A 26303-nucleotide genomic window follows, 5' to 3' on the forward strand; every position below is an offset into this window, starting at 1 on the left:
TCCACTTGTCCACTGGTTTGAGGGTGGTAAGGTGTTGCTATCCTATGTCTCACTCCATACTTAAGTAGTAGTTTTTCGAGTACCTTGGATATAAAGTGCGATCCACCATCACTGACTACTATTCTTGGGATGCCAAATCTCGGAAATATTATATTTTTAAAGAGTCTAGTTACTACTCGGGTGTCATTTGTTGGAGAAGCTACAGCTTCGATCCACTTTGATACGTAGTCAACTGCCACAAGTATGTATTTGTTACCGAAAGAGGATGGGAAAGGTCCCATGAAGTCTATCCCCCACACGTCAAAAATGTCTACTTCCAAAATACCTTTTTGTGGCATCTCGTCACGTCTAGATATGTTTCCCGTGCGTTGACATCTGTCACACTCCTTAATAGCCGTATGCACGTCCTTCCAAATAGTTGGCCAATAAAAGCCAGCTTGTAGGATTTTAGAGCAGGTCTTGGGTGTACTTGTGTGTCCACCATAAGGAGCGGAGTGACAGTGTTGGATTATATTTTCTACCTCTTCTTCGGGTATACATCGACGGAAAATACCATCGGGGCCTCTTTTGAAAAGTAAGGGATCATCCCAGTAATAGTGTTTTATGTCGTGGAAGAATCGTTTCTTCTGCTGGTAAGATAAAGTAGGTGGAACTATTCCGGCAGCTAAATAATTGACTAGATCAGCGTACCATGGTGTGACAGATATAGCTAAGGTGGTTTCTACTTGCATGTCGGAGTTGTTCTCTTCCAAAGTAGCTACAAGTTTGTCATACGAGAAATCATCATTAATTGATGTTCTTTCCGGTTCAAGGTTCTCAAGTCTAGAGAGGTGGTCTGCTACTACGTTGTCAGTTCCTTTCTTGTCCTTGATTTCTAAGTCGAATTCTTGTAGTAACAAGATCCATCTTAGGAGTCTAGGTTTAGCATCCTTTTTTGTTAAAAGGTACCTGATAGCAGCGTGATCGGTGTAAACTATTATTTTGGCTCCTACCAAGTAAGAACGAAATTTATCTAGCGCAAATACCACTGCTAGGAATTCTTTCTCGGTTGTGGCATAATTCATCTGTGCTTCATCCAGGGTTCTGCTAGCGTAATATATAACGTGAAGCTTTTTATCCTTTCTTTGTCCTAGAACAGCACCTACAGCATAGTCACTGGCATCGCACATTATTTCGAATGGTTCATTCCAGTCTGGTGTCTGCATAATGGGTGCGGAGATCAATGCTTGTTTAAGAGTTTGAAATGCTTTTAAACAGTTATCGTCGAATATGAATTCAGCATCTTTCATCAACAATCCGGTTAAGGGTTTAGTTATCTTAGAGAAGTCTTTGATGAATCGTCGGTAAAAACCGGCGTGTCCTAAAAAGCTTCGTACTTCTCTCACGGTTCTTGGGGGTTGAAGATTCTCGATTACCTCTATCTTGGCTTTGTCTACTTCAATTCCTCTGTTCGAGATGATGTGTCCTAAAACAATTCCTTCTTGTACCATAAAGTGGCACTTTTCCCAGTTAAGTACTAAGTTTACTTTCACACATCGCTCAAGAACTCTTTCTAGATTTTCAAGGCATTCTTCGAAACTTTGTCCGTATACAGAAAAGTCATCCATGAATACTTCCATGATGTTTTCGAGAAAGTCGGCGAAAATTGCCATCATGCATCTTTGAAAGGTTGCAGGGGCATTACACAGACCAAACGGCATTCGTCTATAAGCGAAGGTACCAAAAGGGCATGTGAACATTGTCTTTTCTTGGTCATCAGGGTGAATTGGTATTTGAAAGAAGCCTGAATAACCGTCTAAATAACAGAAATGTGAATGTTTTGCTAATCGTTCTAACATTTGGTCAATGAATGGTAAAGGGAAATGATCTTTTCGGGTTGCTTTGTTTAGTTTCCTATAATCAATGCACATTCTCCATCCCGATTCGATTCGTTTAGTTATAGTTTCTCCTTTTTCGTTTTCAATAACGGTTATGCCTCCTTTCTTTGGTACAACGTGTACAGGACTAACCCATTTGCTATCAGATATAGGATATATAATACCTGCTTCCAATAACTTGGTTATTTCTTTCTTTACTACCTCACTCAGGATCGGATTTAGTCTTCTCTGGTGTTCCCTAGAGGTTTTACAGTCTTCTTCTAACATGATGCGGTGCATACAAATAGAAGGGCTTATTCCTTTAAGATCGGTGATGCGGTATCCTAGTGCGGTTGGGTATTTTCTTAAGATATGTAGGAGTTTTTCTGTTTCGAGTCTTCCTAGATCGGCATTAACTATCACAGGTCGTTCAAGTTCTAAGTCTAGGAATTCATATCTCAGATTTTTGGGAAGTGTTTTCAAATCAGGGGTTGGTTTGTTAAGACACTGCGTAGGGTCCGGTGTTATTGCTAAACATTGGTTAGATTTGTCCTCTAAAAGATAGTCTGATGATTTGTCTTCTCCTGACTTTGCTTCTTTTATGCATTCATCGATGATATCCATGAAGTAACATGTATCTTCTATTGCAGGTGCTTTCAAGAATTGGGAAAGAATGAATTCAATTTTCTCTTCACCTACTTCGAAGGTGAGTCGTCCTCGTTTTACGTCTATGATTGCACCGGCAGTTGCTAAGAATGGTCTTCCTAGTATAATAGGTGTAGTATCATCTTCTCTAATGTCCATAATTGTGAAGTCAGTGGGAATGTAAAACTGACCTATGCGTACGGGAACGTTTTCAAGGATTCCTACAGGATATTTGATGGAACGATCTGCTAATTGCACAGACATTTTGGTCGGTCTTAATTCTCCCATTTCCAGTTTCTTACATATGGATAAAGGCATAACGCTAATTCCGGCTCCTAAATCGCATAAGGCTTTGTCGATGACAAATTTTCCTATGTGACAGGGTATAGAGAAACTACCCGGATCCTTGAGTTTAGGGGGCATGTTTTGGATTATAGCGCTACATTCGGCAGGGAGTGTAACGGTTTCGCTATCCTCAAGTTTCCTCTTATTAGAAAGAATTTCTTTTAAGAATTTAGCATATGAGGGCATCTGCGTAATAGCTTCGGTAAACGGAATTGTAACGTTTAATTGTTTAAGGAGATCAACAAATTTTCTAAATTGGCCTACATCTTTGGTTTTAACAAGCCTTTGAGGGTAGGGTATGGGTGGTTTGTAAGGTGGTGGAGGTACATAAGGTTCCTTCTTTTCTAGGGTTTCCTTATTACTCTCTTCCTTTTCCTTAGGTTCACTTTCCTCAGTTGATTTCTTAGGGTTTTGGTTTTCTATCCTTGGGTCAGACGGTCCTTCCACTTCCGTTCCACTTCTTAATATAATTGCATGAGCTTGGCTTCTCGGATTGGGTTGGGGCTGTCCAGGGAATGTACCAGTTGGGGCAGCAGTAGGTGCTTGTTGAGCTACTTGAGATATTTGTGTTTCTAGCATTTTGTTATGGGTAGCCAAGGCGTCTACTTTGCTTGCTAGTTGTTTAAGTTGTTCGCCAGTGTGTATGTTCTGGTTTAAGAAATCTTTATTGGTTTGTTGTTGGGAAGCTATAAAGTTTTCCATCATGATTTCCAAGTTGGATTTTCTAGGGGTATTATTGTTAGGATTCTGTTTCTGATATCCCGGAGGTATAGATGGGGCTTGATTTGGAGACTGTCCAGGTGCGTATAAAGCATTATTACTCTTATATGAAAAGTTTGGATGGTTCTTCCAATTTGGGTTATACGTATTCGAATAGGGGCTTCCTTGAGCATAGTTTACTTGCTCTGCTTGGATTCCAGTCAAGAGTTGACATTCCGCAGGAGTGTGGCCTTGGATTCCACAGACCTCGCAATTCTGAGTTATAGCAACCACGGCGGCTGGAGGTGATACATTTAAACTTTCAATTTTCTGGACCAAAGCATCCACTTTTGCATTGACGTGATCAAGGTTGCTTATCTCGTACATGCCAGTTTTCGGTTGAGGTTTTTCCACCGTTGTTCGTTCGGTTCCCCACTGATAGTGGTTTTGGGCCATGCTCTCGATAAGCTGGTAAGCATCAGCATAGGGTTTGTTCATTAGTGCACCACCTGCAGCGGCGTCTATTGTTAACCTTGTATTGTATAAGAGACCATTATAAAATGTGTGAATGACTAACCAGTCTTCCAAACCATGGTGTGGGCAAAGTCTCATCATGTCTTTGTATCTTTCCCATGCTTCGAAAAGAGACTCGTTGTCTTTCTGTTTAAATCCGTTTATCTGGGCTCTTAACATAGCTGTTTTGCTTGGCGGAAAATATCGGGCAAGAAAAACTTTCTTCAATTCGTTCCATGTGGTGACTGAGTTGGAAGGAAGTGATTGAAGCCATCTTCTAGCGCTATCTCTTAATGAGAAAGGAAAAAGACGAAGTCGAATTGCCTCTGAAGTGACACCATTAGCTTTAACAGTATCAGCGTATCGGACAAATACGGATAAATGAAGGTTTGGATCTTCGGTAAGATTTCCAGAGAATTGGTTCTGTTGCACAGCCTGCAACAGCGAAGGTTTAAGTTCAAAGTTGTTTGCTTCGATTGCGGGCGGAGCAATACTTGAATGCGGTTCATCTTGCGATGGAGCGGCGTAATCTCTAAGAGCACGAGCTGGTTCTGCCATCTCGGGTATCGAAGGAAAAATGTTTTTGAAATCAGGAAGGTCTACAGGAGGGAGATTGTTCGCAGCACGATATTCCCGAATTCGTCGTAAGACTCGGAGATATAGTTCGATATCGTTGATTCGTAAATAGAGCGATTCGCCTTGTGAGCGAGTGCGTGGCATACAAATCAACGAAAGAAAGAAAATAGAAGGAAAAGAAACCTTAGTCTCTACAGCGTAACGGAAGAGTTACGATATCGATTGAATAAAAGTCCCCGGCAACGGCGCCAAAAACTTGATCGCTCGACTGGGTGAGTCGAGAATGGGATACAAACTGCAAGTGCACAGTTCTATCGCGTAGTTTTAAAAGATATCGATCCCACAGGGACTTATGAATCGATATACCGTTATCTAAGGTTACTACGTAAATCTAAGGTGAAAATGTTTGATTGTTTGGGGAAAAACTAAGAGCTAAACTAATATCTAGATTAAATATAAATGAAACAGATATCGGTATGTAGTTCGTCAAAACTAGGGAATCAAGTCTTTGTCGGTTTCTTGGTTTTAAAATGAATCGTTTCGGTTAACTTTATTGGTTAAAGGTTTTATCTCAAACTCTCGCTCTGTTGAATAAACCATGATTTTATATTAATGTAGCTGTCACTTATAATTAAGTCAAAAACCATATTTTGAAAACAATAAAGTTGCAGAAACTCCTTTTAAGAAAATACTGACCGTTTTAAACACCCTTATCTCAAACTCTCGCTCTGTTGACTTAGGTTATATAATCAAATCCAAATGCTTAACTCTCGTCCTCACATTCAATCTTTAAAAATACTTTTTGGAAAAGGTCAGAATTTAATTAACTCTAAAACTTGCTCTCGCCCTGATCTAGAATTAATGCCTAACTTACACTGTCCAGTTAAAACCTCAAACTCTCGCTCTATTGATTTTAACTTCTTTATGTCCTTTACTTTTGTAAAAAATCTTGTTATTAAACCTGTAAGTTGAGACCGTAAAAAGATTGATTTTAATTTTAAGTTTAGATAGACCGACTCAGTCTTGATCCCTTATTCTGCTTACTTTACATACCGATACCTAGGCGAATTAGCCAGACATGCTAAATAAACAAGAATACATATCATGCATAAACAGACTCATTCCAGGCAGATAATATAGATAAATAATAAAACAAAATATTAAATAATGATTAAAGAACCTGAATGCGTAATACAATAGTCTTGAACACTCCACCACAAGCCGGTAGGATTTGTTCTTGGATTCTTCAATTAAACAGTAAATTAAATCAAGGAAATAAAACTGGAATATAACGTAAGGTTAAATCCAGTATAAAGTTGCACAATAGTTTCCGGTGTAGAAACTATTATGCGAAAAATATATAAAAGCTAAAACGGGAAAGGTAAATTTGCAAGGGAAAAAGAATGTAAAGCTTGCAAAAGAAATAAATAAAATAAACAATGCTGGAAAAGAAAAATAAGCAAAAGCTAAAACAGAAGGTTTGAAAAGCTTCGGCAGAGTAGACGGCAAAAGAGGGGAGAGGAAGCCGGTCTTTTAGGTTTCTAATGTAGCTATTTATAGTAGTGCTTCTAACTGCTTTTTGTTTCCCACGAGTCTTCAGCATGGCTAAATACACGGCGCGGGCATAGGACACGAACTCTCTCAACGTCTCTTCAATTCTTCTGAGGGCGTGACTTGCGCCAAAAAGCTAGTGGAATGGTGTGACGCTCGTCACACCATGTGTGACGCTCGTCACAGGGGTGCTTTTAGTGTGACGCTCGTCACAACCCTTGTGACGCCCGTCACAGGCACAACGTGCGTTTCTTTGGGCTGGGCTTGGTCTTTGATATTTGTTTCCTTTTTACTCCTTTCTACACCTCTTTTTCTTCCCTTTTTCACTTTTGCTTCAAAATGGATACCTGACATAAATAGCAAGGAAATACTGCATAATATCTGATAAAATGAGATAAACTAAAGTAAATGATAATCTAATCTAATTGAATTAAGTCTTAAAATGTGATATAATTTCGTGTTATCAGGGACTCTTCTCCTAGTAAAAGATCACTTTACTCTCCATCTCTCTTTCATCTTATGCTAATTGTTAACCTTCTTTATACATCCTTTGACTTTAAAATCCAAGTTGTTTGTGAACGGTTCAACACATAAGGCATGCCAAAAAAACTAGAACAAATCATTATCCGACTATTGATTACTTGAATTGGTTTTCAAGAGTATCAACAGAGAGCGACCTGATCAAATGTATTAAAGAGAGCGACCTGGTCCGCGACTCGACCCTATAATTTCTTTAGTGGCTAATTCTCAAAATTGTGAAACAACAATTGTAAGACGTTTCAAAAACTGCCATGGCTACCGAAGAAATTATTGGTAATACTGCGGTCGCTATCTCTGACAAACCATTCAAGTTTGAGGGTCTTCACTTTAAATGTTGGAAAGCTAAAATGAAATTTTTTCTAACCTTAAAGAAGGTTGCCAACATTTTGACTAAGGATATTCATGTTTCTCTTTTTGGATCAACCGAACAAACTAATGGTAAGAACTATGTGGGTTCGGATGGAAATGCTAAAACTGATGAATCTGCTGTGAGTGATTTACAACTCACAAAAGAAATTGCCCTTTGGCATGAGAATGACTATCACAAAAATCACATTCTAAACAGTCTTGCCAACGATCTGTATGATTAGTACAGTAGCTGCAAGATTGCTAAATAGGTATGGGAAGCTCTGCAAAAGAAATATGATATTGAAGAAGCTGAAACAAAGAAGTATGTCGTTAGCCACTACCTAAAGTATCATATGGTATAAATGAAAAGGCACGTGGAGGCTCAATGTTACGAACTTTAAAAGATTGCTTATAAGATCATCACAAAAGGTATGTGTTTAGATGAACAATTTCAAATAGTTTTTCTTATTGACAAATTGCCTCATAGTTTGAATGTTTTTAAAATTTTGCTTCACCACAAGACAAAAGAATTTTTAATTGAGAGTCTGACTATTCACCTTCGAGTTAAAGAAGAATCTCAGAGACAAGATCACAAAGAAAAGTCTTGGTTGTTTCTAACAACAAATATAAATTCAGTGTAGTTCTGAAGTCATTTGGAAAATGATTAAAGAATCGAAACTATAATGTTGTGAACCGAATTAAGAATGGGAATTCCACTATGGCCATATCTGCTCTGATTGCTAGGTAGCAACCACCACCTCAAAGAAATGAAGCTCAGGCGTTCATCTGTTTTAATTATGGAAAGTCGGTCATATGGCTAAGAGATATAAGAGCAAGTTTAAACCTGTAGTTGGCTCTAATGCACAGGTTAACTTGACTGATTAGGAATTTGTTGCTATGATAACTGAAATCAAAATGGTTGATAAATTTGATGGTTGGTGGATAGATATTGTCCCTTCTTGTCATATGTCTGTTATGATCGTGCAATGTTCATAACATACACGAATAAGAAAGTGTTATTGGGAGTTTCTCACACCATTAATGTTGTTGATATTGGAGAAGTGGAGATGAATCACACCTCCGAAAAGACTTTAATCTTGAAGAATCTCATGCATACTCCCGATATTACAAAGAATCTTGTTTCTGGTTTTCTTCCGAATAAGGCATGGTTTAGTCGGTCTATTGGGGTAGATTTGTACACAATCACTAAAAATGATATTTTTGTCAAACTGCTATGTTTAAGAGCTTTGCGAATGAAATTGAAATTCAATTTAGTAAAACAAGTTTAAGAGAATTCGTAGTGATAAGGGAACTGAATATTATTTTAGTTTATTTAATGAATTTTATAAACAACATTAAATTGTACATGAAACGACTGCACCATATTCTTCTGAAATGAATGGTAAAGTAGATAAAAATAATAGAACTCTTATTGAACTAATTGTTTCTATTAGTTGAATTTTGGTGTTGCATCTCACTGGTGGAGGGAAATTTTATTGACTGTTTGTTATGTCCTAACTAGAGTTCCCAAGTCAAAAAGTAAGATCTCTCCTTATGAGATATTAAAAGAAAAGACAAGCAACTTTGTCTTATTTACGAACTTGGGACTGCCTGGCTTATGTCAGAATTTTGGATCCGAAGCGAGTCAAACTCGTTAATATACCCTATGAATGTTTATTCATTGGGTGTGCAGCAAACAGTAAAGCATATAGGTGTTATGACCTAAATTCTAAAATGATCATAGAATTGAATAATGTTGAATTCTATAAAGACAAATTTCCTTTCAAATTGAGAAATAGTGGGGGCACTGAATCAAATCACTTTCCTGTGATAAGAAGCACTAAAAGGAACAACGAAGTAGAAATAGAACTGCGATGAAGTAAAAGAGTAAGAGTTGCTAAAGACTATGAGTCCGATTATGAGGTTTATAATGTAGAAGAAGATCCAATAAATCTTCAAGAAGCCTTGTCATCTTTGGATGCAGATTTGTGGCAAAAAGTTATTTATGATAACATAGATTCTCTGGAATCTAACATGACCTTGCACTTAGTAGACTTGTCTCATGGTTGAAAACCAATCGTTTGTAAATGTGTTTTGAAAAAGAAACTAAAACCTAATGGAACAATTGATAAGTACAAGGCTCGCCTTGTAGCCAAAGGTTTTAGGCAAAGAGAAAATATAGATTTCTTCGATACTTTTTCTCCAAACACTTGAATTACATCCATTAGGGTAGTTATTTCAATGGATGTTATTTATAACTTAATAGTACCCCAAATGGATGTTAAAACAACTATTTTTAACGGGGATTTAGAAGAAGAAATATATATGGATCAACTGGAACGAATTGTAATTCATGGGCAAGAAAACAAGGTCGATAAGTTAGATAAGTCTATGTATGGTCTAAAAAATAAGGTCTGACGCAATGACATGAGAAGTTTGATAACTTAATGTATTGGATGGGTACAAAGTGAATGAAAGTGACAAACGCATTTACTACAAATTTGAGAATCACATTTGCATTATCATATGTCTATGTGTAGGCGATCTACTCATATTTGGATCAAACATTCAAGTCGTTAATGATGTGAAATCATTATTGTGCAGCAACTTTAATATGAAAGACTTCGGAGAAGCAGGCGTGAATCTTGGTATCAAGATCACGAGATCCGAACAAAGATTTTATTTGGATCAATCACACTATGTGGAGAAAATCTTAAAGAAATATAATTACTTTGACTGTAAATCTGTGTGCACGCCATACAATCCAACTGTGAAACTGTTTAAGAACACTAGTGAAAGTGTCAGACAAACAGAATATACGAGCATCATTGGCAGTCTTAGGTAGGCCTCTGATTTTACTAGAGTCGATATTGCATATTCCGTAGGATTATTGTGCATGTTTACTAGTAGACCGAGTAATGAGCATTGGTGAGCTATTTAGCGAGTCATGTGGTATCTTAAAAAGATCGTGAATCTTGATTTGCATTATCATAGATTTCCTGTTGTACTTGAAAGATACAGTGAGGCAGATTAGAATATCTTATAAGATGATTCCAAAGTAACTAGTGGCTATATATTCAATATAGTTGGAGGAGATGTAGCTTGGAAATCAAAGAAATAAACTATCCTGGTTCAGTCCACGATGGAGTCTGAGATGATAGCATTAGTGATTGTTAATGAATAAGCAAGTTGGTTAAGATGTTTCCTAGTTGAGATCCATTTGTTGGAAAAACATATGCCAATCGTGTTAATCCATTGCGATAGTACCGTTGCTATTGCAAAAATTGAGAACCATTATTATAATGGTAAAAGACGTCAAATTAGAAGAAAACACGTCACTGTTAGAGAATATATCTCTAAATGAGTTGTAAGAGTGGATCATGTATGCATTGATGTAAATTTAGCAGATCCTTTGACGAAAGGATTAGTTAGAGAGAAAGTCCATAATACATCAAAGAAGATGAAATTAATGCCTATAGAGAAATGATTTGCTCATGATGGTAACCTGACCTAAATGACTGGTGATTCCAAGAAATAGGTTCGATGGGTAATAATAAGTTGTGACTAATATGAGATGATCATGTTAGAGTATATAAGAGAAGCATGAATCCTGAAGCGATAAGAGGATGCGATAATAGAAACTCTTAATGAGATATATACTTTGTATGAGGGAGTACCTATGCTACATGAGTACTCTTGATAGACTCACTTATGCGATTATGGAACTTAGGCCGGTTCATATGGAATTGCGAGGCAGAATTCCCAGAGCCTTCACTAAACCAGGATACACGTGTAGGGCCATTAAATCATGGACTATTAGAATACACCTTAAGAAAAAGTTGTGTGGGGATTTGATGTCTGAGATAGAGTTCAAGACAATTGTGCCACTCTTGTTGAATCAGAATCATATTTGTTACGCAAAGGTTCAAGTCGTAGACACCTTTGTTTATTCACGATCTTAAAAACGTTTGACGTTACTTCTAAAATACTTTTTTAAATTCAAGTGGAGGATTGTTTGAACATTATATCAATATTCCAATATAAGGAGATGAATTTGAAAAAGTTCATAAAGTCTCACATTGTGTGTTAGTTGAAAAAAATCATTAGTTCCACATTGTTTATGTAAGATATCTTAGCTACCACAATTCATTATATAAGAAAATTCCTTGTTTCATTCCAAAACACATCAAAAGTTCCTTTTATTGAGTTTTTCCTTCCTCACTCTCATAACTCTGCGTCTTTCGAATTGCTGAAGCGCCAACTTCTCCCTTTTTTTTCTACTCGTTGAATTTTCCGAGTAATTTCTTGAATTCTCGTTAGAGAATTATGTTAATTTCTCCTCGTTTGAGTTGAGAAATTATCAAGTATAATTTTTGGATTTTGTTTAGAGAATTATTCGAATTTCTCTTTGTTTGAGAAATCATTTTGAGTGGTCAAATGACTATTATTGAATTCTCTTTGGAGAATTATTGTAATTTCTCTTGGTCGTTATACTAGATACGTGATATTTATATCATATTCGAATGGTCTTTGTACCATCATAAGGTGTATTTCTAGATCGATTATTTATCATACAAGTAGTAATCGTACAATATAGAACCGAGTTATTTTATCCTGAAGAAGGTGCAATAGTTCGACTGCTTTGTATAATTTTGGACAGTGTCGTGAAACGTCTTAAAGAGAGCGACCTAGTCCACGACTCGACTTGATAATTTCTTCAGTGACTAATTTTCAAAATCGTGAAACAACAAAATCTATTAGTGTTCCTATTAAACAAAATCTTAAGATGAGCTATGAAGAGGAACGGGTCAATATTGACAATGGTCGATATCATAAAAAGTTAATTACTATGCCGGATTTGACATATGCAATCAGTGTGGTGAACCAATTCATGCATGATCCGAAGGTAAGATATTTGCAGTGGCTGATTGTGTCCTGCAATATCTCAAAGTCACTTCATGAAGAGTACTCTTGTTTAAAAGAGGTGGAAGTATAACTATGGAAAGTTACACTAATGTTGATTATGTAGGTTCATTGATTGATAGAAGATCTACTTCAAGTTATTGTACCTTTTAGTATGAAAATTTTGTTGTTTGGAGGAGTAAGAACCAAAGTGTAATTGATCGATCAAGCATTGAAGCCGAATTCAAAGTTATGGTATTAAGAATCCATGAATTATTATGGGTTAAATAAGTGCTAGAAGATTTGAAAATACATTGTTAAAATCCTATGAAGTTGTTTTGTAAGAATAAATTGATTATCATTATTGCACATAATCCATTTCAGCATACATTGAAGATGACCGACATTTAATAGAAAAAAAATTGGATAGTAAATTGATAACTACCCTCTAAATACTTTATAGGCATCCGTTGGTAGGCATGTTAACAAAGGATCTAACAATAAAACAATTCAACCAACTCACAAGTTTGAAATAATTATAATTATTTTTATTTTATTAGTATGACGCATTAAATTTATATTTATTATTATTTAAGCTAGTTTATTCTCTAATTATAAATCACAACTTTAAAACATGAAAATACTTTTTTCTACCCATTCCTATAGGAGCAGAGCTCTGGCAGTACCCGGGTACAAGCATAAATAATCAATCAAAATTTATTTCAGTTTTATTCTATTATCTCTGTTTGTCATTTTTGGGTCCCCAAAAGTGTTAAATGAAAAATTGAGAGAATGAGTCAATCTGATGTAATGTAAAGTGTGCAACTAAAATAAAACTTTTAAAACAAAAGATCAAAGTATCCATAGCATTTATTTACTAGAGAGATTCATAGATCGATTGAACAATAATACAAAAACAGGTAGAGATTCAGATTAACTTAACTTCTGTTCAAACCAAAATATACAAATAAATATGGATCGGTGATTATTCTCCAGCTCACAATTTTCTAAATCAAATACAAGGAATCATGCTATCCTAGCAAGGTTTACAGACATGTTTTTTAATACATTATATACTTTATACTAGATAACAATCACATATAGCAAATTTCATAAATTACTCTATTTTGAAGCTACGGGAAAAATTCAATTATCAGGATCAGACAAGTTAGAGGGGCTGTCAAGTTCTGCCATGCTAGCAGAAGCAAAAGATTCAGTAGAGTCCATCGTAGATAGGGAAGAAACGGTATCTGAATCTGAGACAACCTCGTCATGAATAATGATGTGATCTTCATCAATATCAGATGTCTCCGACCCTGATGCCCCAAGCAAGAGTTTGTTTATTGCCGACTTTGCAGTTTCGACAAACCACTCATCCGCAGGAAGTGCACTAAATGGTAATGACAGTTTGTTGAAGTCAGAATTCGGGGAAGAAATACAACTAAGAGTAAGGATTGCAAAATAAGAACCGAGACCACGGAAATGAATTAACAATAATACCTTTGTGGGTTTATGCCCCTTGCGGAGAAGGTCCGAATGGCACGAGCAATAATAGCTGATGCTATCTGATGAACATGTCGAGACGGATATCCCGCAAACCGTGCGATTTCAACCGTAAAGTGCATATCAAGTATCAGCTGCCACAAAAAGTCAGTTATGGTTTTTAAATTGGGTCTATTTCAATCCTTACAAAACCGGGTTGTACGGGGATATCAGTCTATAAACTCTTCTTAGTCCTGCTCATTTTTCAATGAGACTTAAATTTTTTTCAATACACCATCTTACACCGCCCTACTCATTTTTTAAAGTGAGACTTGATTTTTTTCCAATACACCCTCTCACGCTCATCACTATTGGTGTGTGGCCCAAACTGATAGGGTTTGATACCATATTAAAACTCCAGTTGGGTCTAACTCAACCCTTACAAAACTGGCTTGAAAGGTGGAGGATATCATTCTTTATAAACTCTTTTCAAGCCCTATCGTTTTTCAAAATGGTACTTAGATTTTTTCCAATACACCCCCCTAACGTCCCTATCGCCCAACACTACTGGGTTTGGTGTGTGGCCACTGCGGGATTCTTAACAGTAACCATAGCACTTATCTATAGGACAAACCCAAAAAACTAATCATATGTTTGAAAATGTGAATTTAACAGGGACTTGTTCAACAGTAGGCATCAAGGTTGTGTGGGGCAGAAATTTAAACCCAAATTATAGGCATCAGCTAAAAGACTTTTTCATGTCTGGTTCATTATATGTTCCTGAATGTAATTTTGCAGTCAAAGAACTATTTTAAAACTCGGGTTGCATTTGAATTATTGATTTTGGAAACAAAAGATTCAAACAACCTGTAACTTACAATAATATAAACTTGGGAGTCATTATCTATGTAGAGTAGACAGTACCTGATGCAAACCAAGAGGCAGTAGAGGAGCTGAATTATCCTCCAAGACACCCCAAAATTCTTGCTCATCAGATAGCCACATGACAACAGTCTCTGTTAATCTTGCAAGCAAAATTTTCTGTATTTTCTCCTTCCCAAGCAATACATCTCCAGCCACAGTAGCTAACTGCTGCAGCTTTGCAAATAATGCCTGCAAATATACACCTATCAGTACTAAAACAAAACAGTTTTCAAAGTGCAAAAAACACACCCAAATGTATTGTAAACACAAGCAACCAACTTCTAAAATTACCAAAGAAAAAGAAAACAGAACATGGACACACAAAGGGTCAGCGAAAGTAAGAAATAAGAAACAAATCATTAGAGATGAAAAGCAAGGGCAGTAGCAAAAGCAGAGAATGTGAATGATGACCTGAAATGGAAGTGAAGGCAGTGGGCCAGAGTCCAAGTAAAGATCCTCTCTGTTATCGCTCAAGTAAATATTTGCATTCAATCGGGTTTTTCCCTCTCTTGAATAGATGAAACTCAAAACATACTGCCGACAGAAGTGATCTCGAAGCTTGTCAAAAGAATGCTGAAGATGTTTCCTCCACTCCTTTAATTCTACACTAGCATTTGTATTGAAGCCTACACTCTCCGCGAGTTCACTATTTGGTTCTTTGCTTTCATTTTGTAGTATCCATGTCGAAAATACAGCATTTGGTAATAGTTCATCCAATATGGTAAACGCTATTCCTAATATTGCAAGTTGTTCTGAGTCTGTCTCAGCTCTGAAAGGCACGGCCTCTTTAAGCTCTGGAAGATTGTCATCATCCGAAGGACCCGGTAGTGATTTGATAAGAGCGTCCATGTATTTATCAAATAGTTGTACGATTCTATTTAGTACATTTCCTCCAAAGTGCAAAATAGCCATTGGTGTTAACTGTTCCAATATCTCCTGTATAGTTTGTAAAAATAAATGTTCTCTGTTATAACAAGACAAAGCAAAATTATTCATTTGAATTCATTGAAAGACTCTTATTATTTTCACATACAAACTGAACTGAAATGCACAACCAACAAAACAAGAGAAGAGAAGATGGAGAGACAAAGGCAGAGTGTGATCATCTTGACCACAAAAGGCAATTATTATTGCTTTCAGGACATCCCGCTATCCACACCAATGTTGTTACTAAACCCTTAGGAAAATAGAAGCTCCTTCTAAGGACAATTCTTCTGTTAGGACTTAGGACAATTCTTCTGTTAGGACTTAGGACAATGGCAATTTATAGGAATAATACTAATTATATATTACATATTATAGATCATTAAGATATCCTCATTCCCCTGATTCTTTTTTTCTGTTTCAGAGTTGAAATCTCAGCCACTAGGTGGTTTGTTGGCACAGTTGTTTGGAATAAGTTGCTTGCAGGTTCGGTATACTGTAAGATTGGTCCTTAGACGCTGCAGTTATTCTTAGTGATCTGAAAGGAGGAAAAAGCCAAAGTTCATGCTGATGTACACATTTTGCAGATATTAGGTTGGTTGGAGCAGAACACTCACACTGTCAAGGTGCTTCATGTCCTTGCTATTGTTATATTATGAAGCACGGACACCTGACACGAATGGGGAAAAAAATTGTGACACTCATTTGAGTTGTTGGAGACGAGTACACGTGTCATACGGGTGTCAGACAAAGGAACATGCCTCCTAACTCCATGGGAGTTTGTACTTCATAGTTGCTATGTGATAGGAACTTTTCATGGTTTTTGTGTTTTTCCCATCCCTTTTACAAAAGAACTCCCCTATCAAATATGAGGAGGGATTTTTAAGGGGGTTTTCTTCTTTTTTGAAAAAAATATCCCCCAATTACAGGCACCTAGCCACTCATTGTAACGATAACATTACTTCAATTTAAAAAACGGAAAAATCATAAAGAAGGAATTCTTAAAAAAATTATTTCTGGTTTATGGAAAATGTAGTGAATTTAATCAACAAATGGCTATTCATCAACCACTATAAACCAATAAACATCATCAAACAGTTGAGGGATTAGTCCCTAAACCAGAAAGACTTGTATCAAGAATACCTTTGGTAATATTTTCCCAAAAGAAAACATGCAGAAAGGAAGGGAAAAGATATGTATACACTCATAAAGGCAGACAGGTATGTGAAAGTTAATATATAACAGAAAAGTATGCATATAGCAATAGTCACGCATCAACTGACAGTACTACAGTTAGTTCCACAAGTATCTCAACAGAACAAGATAAACCCTAAAGATCATGGCTATCAAGGAACATTTACTATAGGTCAAAACCTAATATGTATCATGAAAACTGTATTTAATAATTTTTTTAACCTACCAACAAATCTTCAAATTTTTCTTCTTAACCAACATGTTGTGCTCTCAAATTATTTAATATATCTCCAGTATAAATGTTTATAAGAACAGAAAGAGCAAAAAGAGGTGGGAAAAATCAAAGCAAAGGCAGTTTTATCAAAGGTTGCTTAATTCCATCAGCCAAAAAAAATGTGCAGGGAATGCATTAATTATTGTTTATTCGATGATATCCATATCATATGATGAGCTTAACTTACTTCAATTACGTGCATAAATCGAACTCCACTCTCAACAAGCATGTTACTGGATGAAGTTACAACTGCAGAAAGTGAAGAGGCAAACTGTGGTGACAATGGTAAGCATTCAGCCGATTCTGCCATGTCAAGAACTACTTTTCTAGCACGTCTAAAATTTGACTCTAAAACTTCTTCAACAGAAGGACGCAGTAGCACCAATAGTAATTTAGACATCTTTAATCCTTGTGGCTCCAAAATTGAGCAGTACTTCAAACTGGCCTGAATGCAGATGCTAGCAGATCGAAAGGCAGATACTGTCTCAGATGATGGTGCATTCTCTTTCACCAATCGTACAAAGTATTCAATTTCCCACTCTGCCCACTGAACAATTCTGTTTGTATAAACAGGATTATCTCCAAAAATCAAACCAGATTCCTTTATTGTCAATGAAATAACAGAGAAAACAATCTTAGACAATGTAAAAGGAAATGTTTCAGGACAGAAAGAGCTCGAGGGAAGCAACGCCTCAATTTTTTTTTGGAGGTGAGACCCATAAAATGTCAGCATTAGTTGATGTGCTACTGGACCTTTTCCAAGTTTAATCAAACCATCTAAGGCCTTCTTAAGCTCAGGAAAACTAACAGAAGGTTGCTCAGCAATTCCAATTAGCTGGTCTTCAAGCACTGCCTTTCTCTCCATGAGAGCAGACTTATATGAGGAACCATCATCTGAAGAGTTATTCCCTGAGACTTTCAACTCGGCAGAATTTTTTTCTTCAGCATCTAACGCCTCTAATGCTTCTTCAAACTTATGCTCAGCCAGAAGTACATCAATGTTTTCCAAGAATAGAGTTTTCTGGTCATTTCCCTCATTGGATAAAGGCTCAAGGAGTTCAGGTTCATGCTGAATTTCATCAACGTCTTTGCTTGGCTGATTCCACTTATCCAATTCATGGCAGACACCAGTCATTAAATCCTGTACAAGAATACCTTGAGCTGATATATGCTTTTGCAGATCAATCAATTCATGTTTCACCTCCACAGCTTCTTCAGATATCCTAAAACATCAAGAACAAACAACTAAACAAAATTATGCAAAATTGAGGAAACTGATTTAAATTATAACAAAAGTAGGTGACTTTACAGTTCAGGTTTCAAACATTTCAAAAATATTGAAATGTAGGAACCATTTATAAGCCTTTTGCTAACAGCTTGAACTTTCGGGAAGCTTGGTTTTTTTACCAATTGGCAGCCTTGTGCTTTGTGCACACTTCAATCTCAGAAATTGCTTTGGTCTTTGTGCATATGAATATGTTGGAGATATACTAAAGTATAACTAACCTACTGGGCAATATATTATGAGGTTAAGCTACTTAGATGATTATTGTTGGAAATTCAGCCTTAATTACGGTCCGCCCTACCAGCCTAATTGCAGCATCTGGGTTGCCTTCATTGCAGCCTCTACCACCTTTACTGTGTTGGGTGTGAGGGGATGGTTTAGTCTTGCATTGTCTAGAGATATGGCCTAAGGATTGCTTATAAAGTTTAGGCACACGTCATCTCAGAAGCTGGTTTTGTAAGGTTGAATTAGGTACTCTTAGAAATTGGATTGGGCCTAACTCAGTCTTACAAATTCCGCATGTAAGGTGAGAATTGCCTCCACTTATAAATATATGTTCAGGTCGTCCTTCCTCAAATGTGGTACTCTTAACACACACCTCTCACACTCAGGACTGGACATCTTGAGCACGGCTCAAGTAGCCCGTTAGCAAAAACTTAATAGAAGGTGGCTGAATGGACTTTGGATAGACTCTGATACTATATTAGATTTTTATATTGGGCCTAACTTATCCCTACAAACCGGCTTGGAAGGTGGACTGATAGGCTCTAATACCATCTTAGAATTTGGGATGGACCTAACTAAATCTTACAAAACCGGTTTGTAAGGTGAGAATTGTCTCCACTTATAAAGACATGTTCAGACTATCTCTCGCCCAATGAAGGACTCTTGACAGGTACAGCCCAAATTCTAAGAGTTCTTAACAGAACTAAGCAAATGATAATACTACCAGCTTGATCCTCATCTTCCTCTGTAGTATCTCTGGTGTAGAAACCTTTAACAAGCTATGCTTGCAACAGAAATGGTTGTCGAGACAGTGGTTAATATGTTCATTAAATAGGATTACGAAAAATGTCACCAAAACTTCATAAAGATACAGTGAAGAAAAATGAAAATAGACCAGAGCATCATTCGTGCTTATTAGCATAAAAGAAAATATCTTATACTATATATGATCATGACTCATGTTAGTATATCTTGAGGGATCAGTTTCTAATCTTAGATTATCTCTTAAGGTTAGTTTCTATTTTACTTGATGTTATTATAAATTTTTTCTTATATTCTAACAGGTACCAGATCAGCCAAAGAAAATGAATTTTTTTAGTGTCTGTCTACCAGTGTTGTCGAAAGCAGATTGTGGAATATGGCAGAAGGCCAAAAAAATCCATATAAATCCATATGAACACACCATTGCAGCTTAGGGAGCCGTCATGGCACGCACCCCTTCACAAATTGGCTATGGTCGTTGCCAAAAAAAAACCACCACGCCATTTTAACAGTACTAGTGTCTGTTTAGTATAGGCCCTATAGGGGTCAAATTGAAGTGAAAAGTTCAAGGAACAACTTTCAATACAACTTCACTAATAACTTATTCACAATTACCCCTATTTTTACCACTATATCAAAATGACCATTAAAATGTTGACTTCATCCCTTTTTAGAGACAACCGTTAAAGCTGTGTTAAACGATTATGGCTAAATGATGATCACTCATATGACTGATAACCAGTGCATTAGGTACCAGTTCAGAGACTAACATAATGCACCATTTTCATTAATAAAAATAAAAATGGTCTCATATCCATACTCAGTAAGTACCTACTACTATGTGTGCTTGTAGTCATATCAATAAATATAGACAAAATGTAAACAGATATATAAAGGTTTTAGCATTCCTTACTGGATAACTATGAAATAATTGGGATGGGAAATGCATGCTGGCTGCTTAATAGGGAAAAACAGGAGAATGGAAAGGAGCAAGAACATTTTAAGTTAGTTGATATTATGTTACCTCAAGAAAGCCAAGTACTTAGAGTGCATATTGCCACATAAGTTCTCCACAGCATCCTTCAAATCTAAGAGTTCACAGCAAAGCTTTCTAATTCCCTGAAACAAATTACAAGTTTTAACACCAATATCATCTAATGATACATGCACCGTTCTGGTGATGATTAGTTAAGCATAGCCGCTATACTATGCTTATGATGTTGAGCATGCTACCCAATCTAATAGTTCTTAAACGGAACTCTTCGAACATGCAAACACACCAGGGCTACAACCAGTGAACCAGTGAACTAGTGTTATCGATAATGGACCATGGCAGAAAGCCAAAAATCCGCCACTATAAAATGCCATGGTGCTGCCGCCCTTCAAAAATTTGTCAAAGCAGTTGTCAAGAAATCCGCCACTGCAATCCACCATGGACAGTAATTGACAACACCAGCTACAACAACATATAGAAAAAATGACCAAAACACAGTGATTTTTTTACTACAAATCTATTTGGATTGACTTGTTTGTGTTTATCTACTGGCATAAGACTTGTGAGACTGTTTGAAAGAGTTTTATGGAAATATCTTATGACATGTCTATAAATTGTTTTCAACTTATTGCTATAACCTCTCAGTGATAATTTATGAAAACAATTTGACTCAAATTCATCTTTTGTTATAAAAATAGCTTATACACCACAATGTTGTCAATCAGCAATTGCAGGAAATAGTGGTTTGTTCAAATTCTGCTACACTACATGGTTATATAGCTACAAATAGCAATGTATTGAAGAATAATATCAACTTGTTCAAAATAGAAAACCCTATCAAAAAGAGAAGTTTTTTTTATTGAACTTGAGCATCAAAATAGCAAATCCGAGTCCCCATACAGAAAGATAATGAGAATGAAGATTAACCCCCAATTTAATTTCTATAATCTATAAATGTCGGTTACAAGACATTGAAAAAATTAAAAAAATTCAAGAGAATAATGATAAAGGACATTGTTATTAATGGTGAAGTGAAAGAGGAAAAAACGAACCTTTTCAGTTTGAGACTGGTAGAGAGAGTCGACCTTGGATTGAGGGATGATGCTCTCAATGGAAGGGAGATCATCTTCTTCCTCGCTACTTTCCATCGCTCTCTCTGTTGAGTTCACAGAAGCAGTGTGTAGTTGTTGAAAGCTCGGCGAGGAAGTGAAACAAGACCCAAACAAAATTGAAAACGGACAAAAAATTTGTTTATTTACTTATTTAGATTTTGATCGTCACTAATATAAATTCGATTTTTTTTAGCTAAACCTCTATAACATCTCTTCACGTAAAACAAATATATTTTATATTAATTTATTTGGATTAGTTTAATTAGAAAATTCTATATAATTATTATTTGTCTTAAAAATTTTAATTAAACATATCTAAAAATAAAAATAATTTAGTAATGGAAACATTTGTAGACTTGCATTAATTTTTTTTTCTTTGGATGAAGCCTAAATTTAAGTTATGCAAGGTCCTTCATTTTAAATTTTGTTAATAATTTCTTTTCGAATAGTTGTCTTTTAGTCTAATCATTATTAAATATGTAATTCTATGTGTCAATCATAGCGTGTGTTCAACAAAAGTCAAACAGAGTTTGTATTAACAGCTTGTCAAAGCATGTAGTAGAAGTATGTGGTTGTTGAAGGAGTTAACCTCGATAGAGTCGGATTTAACATTAATTTATTTTGTTAGTTTGTTAGAGATTACTTAGTGTGCAAGTAATCTCATCTATAAATAAAGAGAAAGTCTATTTCATTTGTAAGAAATTTTATAGTGGTATTATGTAGTTTTCAGAAATCACGGTTGTGATTAACATACATTGTAACAAACATTTTCAGTGCAGCTTGCACAACAATACAATCTTCATCTTCTTCCTTCAGAATTTATCTTTTCTCTTATTTCAATTGTCATGTTTTCTTCTTTCAATTCTCTTTGTAACGTAGAATCATCTTGCAACAAATGAGTGATTGTTTCACCTGAGTAAAAGGTAAATAACATGAGACGTGATCATCTTGCAACAAAGGAGTGATTGATTCTTGTTCATCAAGATTGATTCAGTTAACTTTAAGATTGGAGTTTTCCCAACATCTGGTATCTAAAGCACTGGTTGTGTGGTCTTTTGGACGCATTAAATCACAATGAATCATCCGAACGACTATTTTCCAGTGAATCTTCAAATCTTGAATGGTAAGAATTATGAGAATTTGTGTAAACAAATGAAGGTTGTTTTCTGTTGTCAAGACCTTTGGGATCTTGTGAATGATGGAGTAACACCAATTAGAGAGAATGTTACGGATGAACAAAAGGTTGCACATAAAGATTTGAAGAAGAATGAGTATAAAACTCTCTTTATAATTCATCAATGCGTTGATCCAAACAACTTTGAGAAAGTTAGTGATGTAGACTCAGCAAAGGAAGCATGGGATATCCTGGAAAAATCGTTTGGAGGTGTTGAGAAGGTGAAAGAGATGAGGTTACAAATTCTCAAAAGAACGTATGAATTGCTTCAGATGGAAGACAATGAAAATGTGACTGATTTCCTCACTATGGTAACAAGACTGGTGAATCAAATCAAAATATGTGGAGAAGTGTTGACATCAAAATTTGTAGTGTCAAAGATTTTAAGGTCATTACATCAAAAGTTCGATCATATGGTAGTAGACATAGAATAATTGAAGGATTTGTCAAGTATGACAAAATAAAAACTTCAAGGAACGTTTGAATCTCACGAACAAAGAATGGTTGAAAGAATTGCAAGCAAGTCGAAGACTGACATGACTTTGCAGGTTCAGACGACTAAAGAAAAGAAAGGCAAAGAAAATGGAATGAAGCAGAGGAAACCATCAAGAAGGTAGTTCATCAAATCATAAGCAGTCTTCTGACCAAGACAATCACATATGTGGTGGTGCAGGTAGAGGGAGGGGCGATGGAAGAAAACATGATAAAAGTCATATTTAGTGCTAAAATTATCAAAAGTATGCCCATTATCTCGACTCAGATTATTTTTCAAAATCAGTGGTATCTTGACTCAGGTTATTTGTCACACATGAATAGAAGAAAAGATTAGTTTATCAACATCAGTCCCTCGTTGAAGAATAAGGTGAAATTTACAAGCAACAATACCTTATTTTCCGAAGGTATTGGTGATATTCTGATTAGGAGAAAGTATGGTAAGTAATTAGTAATTTGTAATGTGTTGTACATACCTGGCATAAAGAGAAATCTGTTAAGTATATGTCAGTTGATTGAGAGGAATTACAAAGTATTGATCGAAGATAGAATGGTGAGAGTAATCGACTCGAGTAACGGGTTAATCTTGAAGGCTCATATGTCTCAGAATATAACATTTAGGATTGAACTTGATGTGTTGGAACACAAGTGTCTGGCAACTATAACTAGCAGAGATGAATGGGTATGGAATTAGAGACTTGGTCGCTTGAATTTTAATGGCATTAGTAATTTGAAGAGGAAGAACATGGTTTCAGGCCTACCATAAATCCATATTCCATAAGAAGTATGTGAATAATGTGTTCAAGCAAAGTAACACAATAATAGCTTCAGCAAGGATGTAGGAAGAAAGTCGAAGGCCACTCTTGAGACAATCTACTCAGACATGTGTGATCCTCTCCTGATAGATTCATCTAGAGGTAACAAGTACTTTGTTATATTTATTGATGATTACAACAAAAAGTTGTGGAATTACTTAATCGAGAAGAAAAGTTATGTGATTGATGTTTTCACCAAGTTCAAATCAATGGTGGAAAGACAAAGTGGTCACAAGATTAAGGTTCTGAGGATAGATGAAGGTGGAGAGTACATGTTGAAATATTTTGACACACTATGTATAAAACAAGGAATTATGCATGGGATGGTGCCACCATAGACTCCTCAACATAATGGTATTGTTGAAAGAAAGAACATAATCATTATGAATATGGTAAGAAGTATGCTAAAATGCAAGCATCTCCCAAATGAGTTATGGGGTGAGGTTGTGTCGACTGCAACATACATATTAAATAGGTGTCTAACAAAGAGGCTTGAAGGTATCACACCAGAAGAATGTTGGTTCGGTGTAAAACCTAGTCTAACCCACTTAAAAGTGTTTGGATCTATAATACTTAGGCATGTGTCAAATCAACTGAGAAGAAAGTTGGATGATAAGTTGAGTCAGATGATCCTGGTGGGATATCCCTTGATTGGTGGATACAAATTGTCTGACCCATTAAAAAGGACAGACGTGATCAACAAGGATGTGATTATAGATAAGCTTAAGGAATGGGATTGGACTGAGAATATCAAGAAGGGTTCAGTGAGAATCTTATGTGATGAACCGGCTAGTAAAGTTGTTTGAGAAGTTCAATAAGAAGTTATCAAAGGTTAAGCTAGCATAAGCAGACCCCAAAAAACCATAAATATGCATGTAAGACTGCAGGAAGGTGTAATCACATAAGATGATATTATGGTGGATGATGAAGGTGAGTTAGTACAATATGTCTTCTATGCAAATACAAATCCAGTCGATGTAGCTGAAGCATTGAAATACTCGAGGTGAATGAAAGCTATGGTGGATGAGATAAAATCCATAGAAGATAATGATACATGGACAATGGTCGAATTTCCAAAAGGGGAGAAGGAAATTTATGTGAAGTGGGTATACAAAATCAAGCTGAATCCAAAAGGTGAAGTAACTCGACATAAGGCAAGACTTGTAGCAAAGGGGTTTCTTCATAAAGAATGAATTGACTATGATGAAGTATTTGCACCAGTAGCTAGAATTGAAATAATTAGGTTGGTTACTAGTCTAGTCAATATATGTAATGGGTCGATGTGTCAGATGGACGTAAAATGTGCATTCCTGAATGACCCTTGTCATACGGTGAACTGGACTTTTTTGTGGTTTTAATCGCAATGTCGCGGTTAGCAAGAGTCGCCACCGACTTTTCTTTTATCCAATAAGGAAAGGTGGAAAAGAACAGGAAAGACCTTAATTTAGATTTTGGGTTCGGGAGGTACATTATACAAAGGGAAGGTGTTAGCACCCTTTGTATCCATGGTTATCCATGGGCTCTTAATTGCTCGATCACTTATATTATTTTAAAAAAAAAAAAAAGTGTTTGTGAATTGTTTAGAAAAATTGTTTTGAAAAGAGAATTTAACTTTGTAATGATTCTTGTATGAATGTATACAAAGTGATTATCTCGTTTAGTTTTGAAAATTGTTTAGAAAAATATAACTCGGTAATGATTCTAGTATGAATGTATACCAAGTGGTGATTTTCTGAAGGTATTTTGAAAGGTGTGAGGTGTGAAAAAATGTTTTAGGTTGTGAGCCAGCAATTAAGAGTTATACCGACCCAAGGTCTTTATGAGTATTTCCTATCCTTATGAGGGTAAAACTGTCCTTATTATTGAGAAATAAGTAGTTTTATCCTTTGGATGTAAAAGGGTCATCGTAGGGTCATCGATTGGTCATTGAAGGCAACAGTTACGAGGATACCTTAGCATTCGAAGGGACTATCATCTTTTAACCGTAGGCAACATCGGAGGGTCGTCGAGGGACAAAGTTGTATATTCGAAGGCAACATCCGAGGGACTATAATTTATTTTATGATGATTTAACCGAAGGGTCTTTGCTAAGGGTATCCCCACATTCGCGGGACATGACCGTAATATCGTAATCGTAAGGCAACAAAGAGAGGTCCAAGATCACTTATTCAAAGGCAAAGTTTTACAATTAATTATATAATTAGGATGAAACTCCACATTAAAATTATTAAAAATAATATATTAAAAAATTAATACATTAGAAATTAATACATTAAAAAATTAATTTAGGGTGAAACTCCACAAGGGTATCCCACAAATAAAGTGGAATACCTAGCCAATAACCTTTTCCTGGGATATGTGAACCTTTACGAAACTCAAAAAAAGAAACATGTCAGAACACCAAATCATGGTGCAATCGAAGATTACACCGGAGAAATATCACAACAATAAATAGGATAGGATGAATAATGCATGGCTATGATAAAACATAAAAAAAACAGAATAGAAAAGTCAGCTACTGTCTCGTTCGCCTCTGCCTCGCCTAGCGAAGGCCAGGCGAATACTCGCCCCAGGCTCGCCTAGCGAGGTGCTAGCGAGCGGCCACGGATTTTGAATTTGAAAACAGCCCCATGTTAGGAACTTTGAATTTTATGGCATTTTATCACAGGAA

At 36.1% G+C, this 26303-nt stretch overlaps 1 protein-coding gene, 1 long non-coding RNA gene and 1 pseudogene across 2 annotated transcripts; 1 reads left to right on the forward strand and 2 right to left on the reverse strand.

Moving 5' to 3' along the window:
• Positions 1-4131: 4131 nt before the first annotated feature.
• Positions 4132-4231, forward strand: LOC127109118 (uncharacterized; annotated as a pseudogene).
• Positions 4232-12873: 8642 nt separating this feature from the next.
• Positions 12874-21303, reverse strand: LOC127101113 (exocyst complex component EXO84C). The gene is made up of 7 exons (XM_051038449.1): positions 21092-21303; positions 20070-20164; positions 16961-17996; positions 14793-15317; positions 14382-14570; positions 13476-13612; positions 12874-13365 (listed from the first exon to the last, which is right to left on the reverse strand). The coding sequence occupies exons 1-7, from the start codon at positions 21185-21187 to the stop codon at positions 13122-13124; spliced, it is 2322 nt and encodes a 773-aa protein (XP_050894406.1). The 5' UTR covers positions 21188-21303; the 3' UTR covers positions 12874-13121.
• Positions 15460-16954, reverse strand: LOC127101114 (uncharacterized). The gene is made up of 2 exons (XR_007794565.1): positions 15923-16954; positions 15460-15843 (listed from the first exon to the last, which is right to left on the reverse strand). It is a non-coding gene; the product is annotated as an uncharacterized LOC127101114 (long non-coding RNA).
• Positions 21304-26303: the final 5000 nt, after the last annotated feature.

This window comes from Lathyrus oleraceus, chromosome 7 (assembly GCF_024323335.1).
Source record: "Lathyrus oleraceus cultivar Zhongwan6 chromosome 7, CAAS_Psat_ZW6_1.0, whole genome shotgun sequence".
NCBI lineage: Eukaryota > Viridiplantae > Streptophyta > Magnoliopsida > Fabales > Fabaceae > Lathyrus > Lathyrus oleraceus.